Here is a 13,625-nt window from a genome sequence, read left to right on the forward strand (position 1 = left end):
ACAAAAAGTTAAAATATAAATAACATTTTATTATATGCCAATATCACTTATTCAATAATGATAATGTTATTTATTGAACTAGAAATTTTAAAAGTTCAATGAACAAAACTTGAAATGTAAAATTATATAAGTATATACATTGTTAACATAAAAAGATATTTATGAAGAGAATAAGCATATACATAAATTTATATTTTGAATATATATTTAAAATACCTCGTTTTTTTTCATAGATTATACTACTAAAGACAAATTGAATGAAAATATATTGAACTGTGTAAAAATATGTATTTATTTAATTGCGTTACTTCATTAGCATTATATTACAATATTTTTTTAATTGGAAGTATCAGAAAATATTGACATATAGACTTGATTGAACATTGGCGCGCTGGCCGGAGCGCACATATACATATATATAATTACGCAAGAAAATGTATATAGCATAAATCTAACCTAACCTCTGCAGATGTCTGCGGCCGCGCGGAGAGCGCGACTCGCGAATCGGAGCAATAATCAACGAGCCAAAACCAACTAACCCTATCCAGCAAAGATCACCACAGTCTAACAAGTATAAATTGGACTGGGTGTAACAGTGCATACATATCCATAAAAAGTCTAAAAACGCTTCGCTTCAGCAGCAGAGCAACCAGTCCTCTTCTCCTTCTCTCACTCCAGTAGTATCTTGCAAACATTTTAATGTGCTCGGTTATTGCATTCCGCAAGAAGGATATATTTTGATTCGTAATCAATCGGCTGTGTTGGTTATTCCGCAAGGAAGACAAGCTAAGCACTACGATAAGCTAAGCTGAAAGTTTGATTGCCAGACGAATTCAATTGTAAAATGTCTGATCAACGACGTCGTCGAAAGTCCGGCGGTTCTGATGACCTTTCTGACTCTTACAACGAGCTCAATGTCTCTAAGGAAACACAGGTGAGTAACCCTCATATACCGCTCTTTTTCTTGGCCCAGCGAGCCATAATGATAAGCAATTTTCAAGGCTAATTTTTGACCTCGCGTCATCTTTTGATAACGATTCTAGGGTTCAAGCATGATTGCAAATATGATTTGATACCTCTCACAAGTAATTATCCAATTTGATCAATTTCATTCTTAAACTCCAATAATTCCGATTTCAGAGCAAATGTCGTTTATTATTGTTTATGTACTAGTTTTTACAACAAGTTAATCTTTCTATATGACTAGGTGCTTGTTTCAGAATATACATTTCTTATACTTAATAAATTAATAAATTTCTTTTTAAAAGTGATGCATGATAAGTTGAATTTTGGAATATTGAAGGAATCAGTTGCAATGGTTTTATAACTAATAGCAAGGAAAAGTGAATCTTACATGACCTAAAAAGTTGACCTTTTTAACTTTTCATGACCAATCTGGCCTTTGTGCTCCAATCGTAGATTTGTGTTTTATCAATTGATATAATACTTGTTATTTTCTTGAACTGCTATTTATTATTCAAAAATAGTTTAATAAATTTAAGATTTATTAAATTGTACTAATCTTTATTTTGTTGTTATAAAGATCTTCAATATGTTATTTACTAGTTAACTACATTCTAATTACTATATATTTTTATATTAAAATTACAGAGCAGTGAACATACTAAAGAGTCCCATGACTCTGAATATGATACTGCAGGGAGTGAATCAGATGCAGAATCGCAGGAAAGAGCTCAAAGAGAAAGTGGAGATGGTCAGGAAGAAGAAATACCTCAGAAAAAGTTGGATGATGATGAAGATCGCAGAAATCCACAGTACATTCCTAAAAGAGGTACCTTTTATGAGCATGATGATAGAACAGCAGAGGAGGTTAGCAAGGAACCTGTAGAGACACCAGCAGAACGAGAGGTAAAAGAGAAGAAAGTTTGGAAAGATAAGGAAGACAGATGGGATCATGATAGATACAACGATGAAGAGCAAGCTCCTAAAAGCCATGCTGAACTGATAGCAGTTTATGGGTATGATATAAGGAATGAAGAAGGACCTCCGAGAGCCAGAAGGAGAAGAAGATATGGGTATGTAAAATTAGATTACAAATGGTAAAAAATAGTGGGATTTTTATACAAATTTTTTCTTTAGTCGAGGTCCAAATAAATATACTCGTAATTGGGAAGATGAAGATGCTTATGGGAAAGCTGGAGGGAATGTGCCTGCTTTTAAAAATACTACTAGGAAACCTAATCGTTCTGGAGAAGAATTCCCATTATTAACACCAAAAGATAATGTAAATTTAATAACACTATTTATTAGATTTTATTTGAATTTTGATAACAAGTTAATCTTTTTAAAGGAGGATAATGCCAGAAAAATGGAAGATCAACCAGTTATTACATCTGCTTGGTACAGTAATAAAAATAAGTCCCATGTTAACAAAGCACAGAATTTCCTTGCTTTACAGCAGACTGAAACTCAAAAGGCGAAATCTAAACAGTTTGTAAATAGTCAATTGTAAGTACAATTCTTATTAATACAAGTTATAACATTTGTTTCATTTTAAAAAAATGTTTTGATTATTTGGAATAACTATTTATACAATTTTTCATTTTTCATTCTAGAACTGAAAATAAAACTTCAAATGAACGTAACAATATGACATGGAAGAAAGATCCTAAAAATACTTCATTGATTCAAAATGCAAATGACAACAGTGTACACAGTCTTGAGGCTGAAAAAATAGTAATCGTCAAAACGACACCGCGAGAAATCAAAAGACCACCTCAAGTACAGGAGTCCATTAGTCTTATTACAAATAAAAGTCGTGGTCGAGGTTTTAAAGCAAACACAAACAACAACCTACCTGGTACTAGAACAATAGAGTCGCGACCAAAGGGAAGAGGCCCAATGGCTGTTGACAACAGAAGAGTGGAACACGAACAATTAACGAATGATATGAAACATCTAAATGTATCGGCAGACGGTCCATCTTATCATCATGCTGCAAGACAAACGAGTATGTTCTTGTCCGCAAAAATTTTTATCCTAAAATTTGAATTAAAATTTAAAACAAATTATGTAAAACTTTTCACATCCACAGAGCAATTCTACTCTCAGCCATCTAGTCAACAACACTCGACAGTAGTTCCTCCACGCATGCATCAGGCTCATCCACAGCAACAGCAGGCATCTCCTTCGCAACAGCAATCACCGCAACAACCACCTCAGCAAGATATTGTTTCGAATCGACCGAAACGCTACTCCAGCCTTCGCCAAAGACCTGCTATCGCAGAGGGGCCCTCAGCTCCGGCTCAACCGAACTATCAACCTCCTCCACAGCATACTTACTATCCTCCACCACCTCAAGGTACAGTTTAATTAATTATTCATGACTCTCTATTAACGACAACATTCTAATTTTCTTATACTACTTAATTATCATATCGTTTATGCTTTTATGTAATTGATAATAATACTTTCTTTAAATTTTTATGACTAAAGAATTTCTGACCATTTACAGTTTTGTTGACTTTGTAGTCTTTTCATTTTTTTTATCTTTTGAAAAATACCTAATGTAAAATGCATCACTTGAAAAAAGGTTAACGATTGATGTTAATATTTTAACCTTCGTGTTCAAACAGTTTTTTAATTAACAAAAATTCTATATCCACATGTACCAATTAGGTGGAAGTTCGCGAGCAGTTTTAGAAACACAAGGTAAGATAACAGTAAATAAAACAAGCTGCAAAATTTTGTGTTACTCATTGTTTTTCTTTGTGCATGTGTGAGTTTTGATATTGGTCGTATTGAGAACGTATATCAATACGTATATATTCTCATCTTGCAATAAACTTACATATTTACTCGATTCAAATTAAATTCGCAACTCCATTGAAGTAGTCACGGCTCATGAACAAAAACGCGCACTTGGTTCATCGTAAAGTGATTGTTCAGTGTATTATTGAAATTGCATGCAACTTATCAAACAAGAGCTCACCTATTTTTAAGAATTGCTTGGCTACAAAGAGCGAAACTTGTCTAAGACAATAAAGCTGTTAAAAAAAACTCATTTAAATTTTCTTCGTTGCTTGAATCATGCTTCGAGTAGATTTGTTTATTTTTCAGCGTGCTTCATTATCCATTCCATCAGAGTATTGTTATATGGAAAAGTCATTTAGAAATTCATTCATTAGTGTAACCCACATATTTCTTTTTCAGGATACCCACCAAGTCCTTACGAGCAACCAACGCCTGTGGCAGCTCCGGCGGCTACAATGCCGGGACAGCCGGTAGTACCGATACCCCAGCCGCCGACTTATGCGCCTCACGGTCCGCCACCTTTCCTGGTACCACCACCACAATTTATACCCCCACAAACTGCTCCGCCTAGTATTATCAACTACGTGCCGGGACCTAACGGACCCATCTTCCAACCTAACTATCAGGGATACAATCCGGTGAATAATTTTAATTTTTTTAGAGTACTTTCAAATTAAATTGATGTTGTGGGAAGAATTTTGAATGGTTTTTTTAAAAGCGTTTTGATAAACGTGTACCTGCTATTTTGAAATCTTATAGGAAAATAACAATTCATTCATTTTAGTCACCTGGTCCACCAGCGCCGCAAGATGTAGGCCTATACCAGCCCCAAGGTTGTACCTATTATAGTCCAGCCCAGCAACAGCAGCAGCAACAACAACAACCAGTTCCTCTGAGACGACCGAAAGCTGCAATACCAATACTTCCACCACCCGACAATCTTCAGAACCCGGGAGTTCGAGTATCGAATCGCGGCGTTCACGCGCAACAAGACCATCAGCAACAACTTCAGCAAGAGCAATTGGTTCAGCAGCAACTCCAACAGCAGCAACAACAGCAAGAACAACTTGTGCAGCAACAGCTTCAGCAGCATCAGCAACAGTTAATTCAAGAGCAACAGCAAGAATTACAGGCCCAACAGGAAAGGCAATTACAACAAGAAAGGCTGTTACTGAAAGAGCGCGAGGAAAAGCTCTTGAAAGTGCAGCAAGAAAAAATACTAAAAGAGCAACAAGAAAAGGAACAACAGCAGCAACTGATCAAACAAAAGCAGCAAGACCAGACCGAGCAAAAGCAGACTGTTGAACCAAGCGATGAGTCTTTAAAGGACGACATGGTATATCAGAGTGTGACCGAGCAACTAGTAGAAGAAGCAATCGATGTAGATAGAAAAGTTGATGTCGAGAAAGCGGTTTCGGGTGCATCGGATATAAAAGCTGATTTCGAAGAGAAACTGAATACTGGATATCCCGAGGTTAGCTTTGTCAAGAGTATGGAAGAAAAAATAGTTGAAACACCCATTATTAAAGAACTCGAAGTTGAAAAGAAAGATGTTTTGTCGAAAATAAAAACCGTCATTCCCGATGTGGTGGCTGCTGTAATTGATGAGAAAACAACGATAGAAGCCGAAATTATAGCTACAAGTGAGGAATCAAAAGACCTTCCAACACAAACGTCAGAGCTGGTGAACGTTAAGAGCGAAACGGATTGTAGTGTTAAGGAAAGTACTGTGATTGAGGAAGCAGCAGCCTAAAAGAAGTTAGAGAAATGAAAGTGTTCTTTGCAGGTTTTTAGAATAACTCCTTTTTATTGTAACACTGTTACCATTGAACTTATATATATCATGCTGAGGCAATTGACATAACCACTTTTGCATCTTATGAAAATTCAATTATATATATTATGAAAATTCGTTGCTTTGGCCGAACGAATCAAAAATAATATAATAATAAGATTTATCTTTTTACAATCATGATAATAATATTGCCTTAATGGCAGTATATATAATTTATTCATACTTTCATCACTGTTAATTGCAGAAAAGAAACTATATTTTGTCATTTGGTTTGGTTTCCTTTCAATGGACACATATTGACGATGCGTGTAAATAAAATTTGAGACAGATCGTGGAGTCGCGAAAGTTTTTTCATATATTTTTTTTATTTGTACAAAAACAAATGTACATCGATTATGATTCGATCAATTCATAACAAGAGCTACGTAGTGCACTTAGTATCTTGTAATATTCCAAATGCGATATCAAGCATCCTAGACGCTTTTCAACAACTTTTTACTTTTACATGATCTTAACATTATACTAATGATTCTAAAATGTAGTAAAATTGTTATTCGAAATATTAGTAAAGTTTATAATGTAAATGAAAAGTTGAAATTGATTTAGAACAGGCAGCATTGAATTAAAGTACACACTGTTTCTGTTGCTACTATTTTAGGCTAAATTTTCAAGTCGTACTTTCAACAAAATAGTTAGAAATCTTGCGTTTTTATGTACTATCATGCACTTCAAAAATGTGTCATCTTTGCATAAGCATTGATTTTCTTACCGCAAAATTGAGTTGTACAAGAAAGTTAACTACATAATTGCATACGTCAGCACGTACACACAGATGTACCGATGTTCGAATAATTTACATATTACTGTATGTAAAAGGTCAAACGCTACACTAATGATTGTTACTATTGTACGAAAACATGATGTGTAAGACTTGTATATTTTGTAGTTGATCGTTCGATCACTGTACTCGATATTAATGAGTGATCCGTGCTTTTGTCTAAAATTATTGCTAATTATATAATGCGATAAAATACTATGAGTTATTCCGCTGTTCTCTAATACTGAGTTGCTTATTCTTTCTTTATTTGTACTCGATTTTGTATAAGAAACAATGACTTTCTTCATAATTGTAATAAATTTACGCCTTTAATGCCAGAAAGATAACAAAAATATTCACGATTCAAAATGTATATTGTAAATAACAAAAATATAGAAAATGAAGTAAATATTTAAATTGGTTTGTTTTTTTGTCTTTTCAATCTTTAAGTACAACCCTTTGATTGAATGATTTAACAAACTTACGTTTTATTTGTAACATTAATGCAGACACTTTTAAATGATTACATATATATTTAATTTAAATACAATTTACGTTTTATAATTAGTATCTATCTACACATATATATTAAACAATAGTATCTTATTATTTCAGCTAATCAATTATACGATTTGTCTCAAAATAATTACGTACTTTAATTAATTAGCATACACATCAATATGTCTTATCTTTATAACTTACATTAATAAGAAGTATAAAAGGTATACACTTATTTGTTCAAATGTTGAAATAAAAAAATAGAAAATAAAATTATAGTTATCTGAAGTCAGTCTTTATCGTATAACATAACAAACATGGATATTTTCTTGTCATTACTATAAATTACATTCATTAGGAATTCGGTTTAGTGTAATATTAATTTTAGTTTTTCAGCGATGTACGTATCTTCAGTGCCGAGCGTCCTCATTGTTGATTTTCAAATAATTTAAGGAATGGATCTTCATGCTGTTATGCAATCTTATAGATGACCTGGCTGCTGGAAAAATTTTAGTATCATTAATTACATTAAAAAAGTCTATGAAGGCCTAATAATTTCATTTACAACAGTTAAAATAGGTCTTAGACAAATATGTACATACATAAAAGTAAACTAAGAAAAGAAGAAAAATATAAGCTATATTAATTATTTTTTGTTTTGGCAAATCATTAGAGAGAAATCGTCACAATTCGTCTCGATAGTATAGTTAAATATTAATGGAGGGCCCTTAGAACTTAGATTTTAATGAAAAACATTATCGTTACCTTTATTAAAATTCAAAATCTAATATAGAATGTGAGTATCAATGAGGAAATCAAAGCGGAAAATTTATACGATTATAATTGTAAAATAAAAATTGAAAACATTGACGCCTACTATTATCGTTCATCTTTACAAGCGTACTAAATTCAAAAAATATTTGTTGTTAAGAAATACTCTGATTCGACAAATCCAATACACGAAATAAAAATTATGCTTTCATGAAAAAAAATATCCGCCATTTTTGCTAGTCTGTGTAAACATGCGCGCAAATTCCATTCTCTATGGCTATGGCTAGTGCGATAAGTAAGTGAAGAATGCAACAACGGAGATAAAAGGGAATAAATTTTGTGATAAAATTTGCCGTTATCGTAAAAGAGTCTTGGCTTCCTGGAGGAATGAGCAGAAGTTACAAAAATAGTAAACACAGGCGAGAGCGCGACGACAATGAGGATCGCAGCTTGATGAAGAATATCTAATCAAGATATCGAATGCGAGCGCAGAACTAGTTATCCGAGCTCAGTCAGCGCATACGTGTTCAAGGAAGAGGAGGATAAAAGAAAGCTTACCGGCTGCAAATAGAGTGCTGGCCGCGTAATCCCGATTGTGCATATCAGGAAAGAGCAGTTCGCTGAGTGTGCTGGTCGGTTCAGAACGGCTTATCGGTGCTCCGAGTAATGATAAGTCGGCTGGTGAGAGCTCGCGCAGACGGCGCCGCCGAGTGGGACGCACTTCGTGCTGTGACCAACATTGTTATTGTTATTGAGCTTGGTCTGCTGATGCACTGATCTACGATACTTGAGGTAGTAGGCGTAGCTCTGCGACATACCTGCCATCCGATAAGCCATGTCGCCGCCGCGGCTGTTGTTCAACGAGCCGTTGCTCGGCCAGCAAAACGTGCGCTTGAACTCCGTGCGGAACTTGCCTGGCCGTTTACACGGTCCACCACAGTCGCCAGTACGTGCGTGAAACATAATGTAACGTAGTTCGTTAGTCTTGTTTGCTTCTGACCGCATTAGTCACAAAAACTTTGCAAAAAGCTTGGGATCCAACCGGCTACACAATTCCTACTAACGTTTTATCAGTTACATAGCTTTCCGTCGAATAAATCACATTTTTTGCTTACTGATTAGATATTGCTCGCTAGCTTTGATCCTTTACCGCTGGGAATAACTTTAATGGAGTTTCAGATATCTCGGTTGAAAGTTAGCTGCAAGGAATTTCCTATATTGATCCACGAATTGGAATTTTTTTTTTTGCAACATGTGTGAATGCTTCTAAAATTAAGTTATAAATAGACGTCTTATGAAGAGACTTCAGCATTTTCTTTTTACGATTTATATACTTGTTTGAAAAATACGCGTTCGCCAAACTTATTAATGATTACATATTAATAAAATTGTTTAAACATGACTTCAAAAAGATTATCAATATCTATAACCGTGTCCTCTCGATGTCGCACTTTAATTTTATGTATACTTTAATAATCTTTTTATCTGTGTTAAGAACAAACGTTTTCAGCCAACTTTTGTCTCAGAGAGTTACTTTTTAATCAATGATGATGTAGCATGTCGAAAAAACTTTCGTTATTTGAATAGCGTTCCAACCGCGTAAGCATTCTATGCTATTTGTTTTGTTTTTAAATTTTTAGCTGAAGAAAACAATTCTTTAAATAAACGGGTAATAATATCAAGTTTTCTTTTTTTTTGGATAGAATATTAAAATATGGAAATAATGAGATACAAATTGAAAAAAATTTAAGCGGTTTATATGCGAATGTTCAATTTAAAGCTTTTCTGTACGAGAGCTGTTGTGTCTCGATTATTAAACAAATAAAAACTAAAATATGTAGATAAAATATGAGTTTTATATTGTTTATCTTTCATGACTGTATCGCTAATAAATAAATATGCAAGTTAGAAGATTTAGTACTCGTGTATAATCTAATTGTTTAATAAATAAACATATTAAAAATAGATTGTTTTCATTAATATCGTGTTCGATCAAGTAGAAAAACATCTTAAATTTATAGCATCTGTGTACTACGGTTTTCACTAAAATCGGAAAAATAATTACATCTTTGAACATACGATTACCATATAAGAGGCATATTTTTTAAATTATTTAATTAGCTATCTTATTATTGATGCTTAGTATTGTTTTCGTCTGTCGGCCATATATCAAGCGTATTCCTGATCTTTTGATTACTTGCACCCCCATCAACAACCACCGAATTGGAAGACAGTAAGAGTTATTTCATATCTCTCAATTAATTGAGAGAGAGAACGAACAGATAAGCTAGAGTGGCATTTATTGAGACAACTAGCCTTTCGAGACGCTCGCATACTCTATGAAGTTTACGTTCCCCTTATCGCCTCCTCTTTTCGACCTCATCCTTTAACACTGTATTGATTAAATTAGACAAAAATAATGCTGAATACTTGAAAAATCGTATAATAGTTAGTAATACTATAATAAAATGCTAATTGAATTTCAATGCCGTGCACAACTTCTATTTTAAATTATTGTAATTCGTAATTTGAATATTAATATGTAGTCTTATCGAGATTCACATATAATACAAAAAATTCATAGAAATAATAATAGTAAGTATCACCTCTTTATAATATTATATATCAGAATTGATGTAACAAATTAATTAAACTAATAAATATTTACAATTGCAAACTTTAAACGTAGGTTGCCACTTGAAACCCACTAATTGTATATTTAAAAGTCTGTGGCAAAAATGATGAAAAGTCTGACGTCCAAGAAAGAAGTTTTTTCATTTTACTAATTTTTCATACAGATTATATAGCCATGTACGAGTTCAATTACGTATACACGTACTAGGAATGTAAACATCAATTGATTTACAATAACAACTTTTATGAAATACTATCGGTTTAAGAAAAACATGCAGTTTCATGATCGATTTATGTCCATGGAACGCCTATAAATGTTTTAATGTAACTGCTCATGATATATAACGTAGTTTGACTGGGATAATATTCCACATAAAATAGACACCTGATACGAAGTCGTAGGTGGAAAACAGTATACAGTTTGTGTACAGTAGCTTATACACTAAGGGGTTACCAGTTTCATGGACAAAACGTGTACAGTATATTAAATTACAATAGGACCGGATTGAGATAATTACTCATACAGATTGAAAAATGTTTGTTTCGAGCCGCTATGACATCACTTTTGTAATTAAGCAACTATAATTGTTTTAATTTTAATTCTGCGCGTGTGCGTAACTGTTTAAAAGTTAAGTAATCTTTTTCCCACATGCTTGTGTCAGCTGTATACCAAAGGACTTTTTTATAAGAAATATGTTACTTTTTTAAAAACTGCAATATTACTAAAAGAACAAAAAATATGTTCAAATCAGCAGTCGTAAATAATGCATTTATACATGTGAGATCAGTGAGCTGATTACTTTTTTGCCGCCAGGCTATATATCAAATACATAATATTGATTTAGATTTCAGTTATATTTACAATTTTATCAATTGTACACTGATGAGAACTAACAGAAAAATGACTGCTTTAATCATAAGGATAGATTTAGTATTAGTTCAAATATTCCCATCAATATTGTCATCAATATTTGAACACACACAATGTATAATACATACACTTTGCATTTTCTAGTAAGGTAAAACAGAACTTTATTTTAAAAATATTTCATGCAAGCAAGTATGAATAATGAAAAGTTCTTGTTAATGCGTGCGTTAAAAAACGTTCAAGTTATTACAACATTTATTATAACAACAATTTTTTAATATAATCTGTAAGAGTAATCGAGCATTAAATGGTTAATTGCATTACTGGAATACTCTATTATTTATACTTTATTATTTACTTACCGCTCATGAAATTGTAAATTAGCGGATTGATAGCACTGTTGGCGTAAAGAAGCCAGTGGATAAGACAACTCATTGCGGTGTTGAACTTGGTTACTTTTATATTCATGTTTTCCCTGAAAAATGTTGAAATAAATACTTAGTGACACTGTGTGTTGGAGCATCTACATGATTACAATTTTCTGAAAGATGGAATATTAAATAAGACTTGACTGTGACACAAAGTAAGGTAGCATCATCGATAATACCAATTTACTCGATAAATAATTATCAATATTTATGCATTAAAATGATTGCGAGACAAGACGGTAAAGATGAGCACGTTAGATATCACTAATATCTTTCAGTTTTAGAAAAATTTAAAGTTTTTTACGTGACTTCATGCGTACAAGTTTCAAAAGTTAGCTTTTATAATTGGTGCTGATCAAAAGAATTATATGATATGAAAATGAAAAAATTTTTTTTTTAACTTCCCTACAACCGATTATATAATATGACACGAAGTGATTGGTTGTTGGAAAATTGAATGGACAAACTTTTTTATTTTCATATCATATAATTCTTTTGATCAGCACCAATTGCGAAAACTAATATTTTGAAACTTGTACGCATGAAAACACGGATAAAAAGTTACGTTTTTTTAAAACTTAAAGATATGAGTGATGTCTAACGTGCTCATCTTTATCGTTTTGTCTCGCATTCATTTTGATCAAAACTGTTATTGGCAAAATTGATTAAATTCGAAAATTTAACACGTAATAAATATTTTCATGAGTTGATATGAGATATAGTCAATGATCAGTAGTTTCAAGTTTTTGTCATCCCAAGATCTGTGTTGGAAAATTATCATTCAAAAATTAAAAATCACAATAAAAAATGTTTATATTACAACTTATGTTCTAAAAACATTGCAGTTCTCTATAATCATATTCTTTACGATGTAAATAACCTACTTCGGTAGATGTTTATGGTTTCGTATTTTACATAAAAAAGAAAAACTTGCAATATAAAAAGTATTTCATAACTTATTTAATGTCTTTTTTTCCTTCTTGTAAAGTCTAAATAACCTAGACGAAATTTTAGTTACGAAAAAATATTATACCTATAAATTATACAAAATTTAAGTGTAGAATAGCAATTTTTACGAATCTTTTGTGTAGAATATAACTTCTTTTTTCTATTGTTCATCAAGTGTGTAAGAAAAAAATGAGGCATAATTTTATATTTTAATTTAAAATATAAGTGTAGTACACCTCGTGTGGAATATTCAATTTAAGATACATTAAATAACTTGAGTGTGTAGATTGTAATATGATTTAACTTTTAACAAATATTTATTTTGTACAATAATATTACAGATATGATGTGTAGTACAGATATTATGTGTAAAGTAATATAATTAAAAAATAACGATTTTCAATTAATACGTGAATAATTCTCAGGTACAGTAATGCAACCTTGCCTAAAAATCGTGATATTATATTCTCAAATTGATCGAAATATATTGAACTTAATAACTACAAAGGGTTCTGAAAAAGACTTAATTACATTTATTAAATTATTTTATGTATTGATTGAAAGCTAAATCGTACATTTAGTATCACAAAAAAATAAAAACAAATTTGACGAATTAACAAAATTTGCAAAAACTTGATTTGGAAGAAATAAAAAATTGGTTAGAATGTAGATAGTGAAAGAAGCAAAATTTTCTCACCTGAGGATTAAGAAGAAATGTACTGGGAAGCAGCAAATAGCGAACATGAGAACCACAGCGACCAGCATCTTAGCAGCTTTCCTACGGGATTTCAGTTGCCCTTCGGGATTACCAACGCTCGTCTGCGAGCTCAAATCATTGGCGTTGATAATCCTTGTTGACACTGCAACCGTACCATTTTTCTCCTGTTAGAATATAAGCTTCGAGATGCTACTGTCAATCGGGACTATAAGAGACTAACACTATTGCGAGTTCACTTTTCCAGTACACTTGAGATATTTCTAGTTATTCTTAAGATAAGGAATTTAATAGCAAGCGATAGTGATATAATTAATATGAAAAACTGCTACCAATCGCATAGGTGGAGTGCATCTCAAAAGAAAGAAATAAGCTAT

General features: G+C 32.4%; 2 protein-coding genes across 4 annotated transcripts in view; one reads left to right on the plus strand and one right to left on the minus strand.

The window, feature by feature from the left end:
- Positions 1-486: 486 nt before the first annotated feature.
- On the plus strand, positions 487-6,850 carry LOC131664729 (protein CASC3-like). 3 transcript variants are annotated; one of them, XM_058936042.1, is made up of 9 exons: positions 487-934; positions 1,612-2,036; positions 2,101-2,245; positions 2,312-2,469; positions 2,577-2,971; positions 3,056-3,322; positions 3,640-3,672; positions 4,174-4,412; positions 4,559-6,850. In XM_058936042.1, the coding sequence occupies exons 1-9, from the start codon at positions 845-847 to the stop codon at positions 5,525-5,527; spliced, it is 2,721 nt and encodes a 906-aa protein (XP_058792025.1). In that variant the 5' UTR covers positions 487-844; the 3' UTR covers positions 5,528-6,850. The 3 variants fall into 3 exon arrangements, with proteins under 3 accessions (XP_058792025.1, XP_058792026.1, XP_058792027.1); XM_058936043.1 differs by having other exon boundaries at positions 2,315-2,469; XM_058936044.1 differs by lacking the exon at positions 3,640-3,672.
- Positions 6,851-6,953: 103 nt separating this feature from the next.
- Positions 6,954-13,625, minus strand: part of LOC131664765 (orexin/Hypocretin receptor type 1-like) — a 38,105-nt gene continuing 31,433 nt past the window's right edge. Inside the window, exons 5-8 of the mRNA XM_058936111.1 lie at positions 13,231-13,393; positions 11,520-11,632; positions 8,214-8,569; positions 6,954-7,380 (exon numbers count right to left, since the gene is read on the minus strand). Coding sequence (XP_058792094.1) covers positions 8,304-8,569; positions 11,520-11,632; positions 13,231-13,393 — 542 coding nt within the window. The 3' untranslated portion in view covers positions 6,954-7,380; positions 8,214-8,303. The remainder of the gene's footprint in view (positions 7,381-8,213; positions 8,570-11,519; positions 11,633-13,230; positions 13,394-13,625) is intronic.

This window comes from Phymastichus coffea, unplaced genomic scaffold (assembly GCF_024137745.1).
Source record: "Phymastichus coffea isolate CEN01 unplaced genomic scaffold, Cenicafe_Pcof_1.1 PCOF00045, whole genome shotgun sequence".
Classification (NCBI taxonomy): Eukaryota; Metazoa; Arthropoda; class Insecta; order Hymenoptera; family Eulophidae; genus Phymastichus; species Phymastichus coffea.

Coding starts and splice junctions, on each gene's coding strand:
- LOC131664729 (XM_058936042.1), top strand. CDS start 845: ATGTCTGATCAACGACGTCGTCGAAAGTCCGGCGGTTCTGATGACCTT. Junction 935..1,611: donor ATGTCTCTAAGGAAACACAG/GTGAGTAACCCT, acceptor TTAAAATTACAG/AGCAGTGAACATACTAAAGA. Junction 2,246..2,311: donor TATTAACACCAAAAGATAAT/GTAAATTTAATA, acceptor ATCTTTTTAAAG/GAGGATAATGCCAGAAAAAT.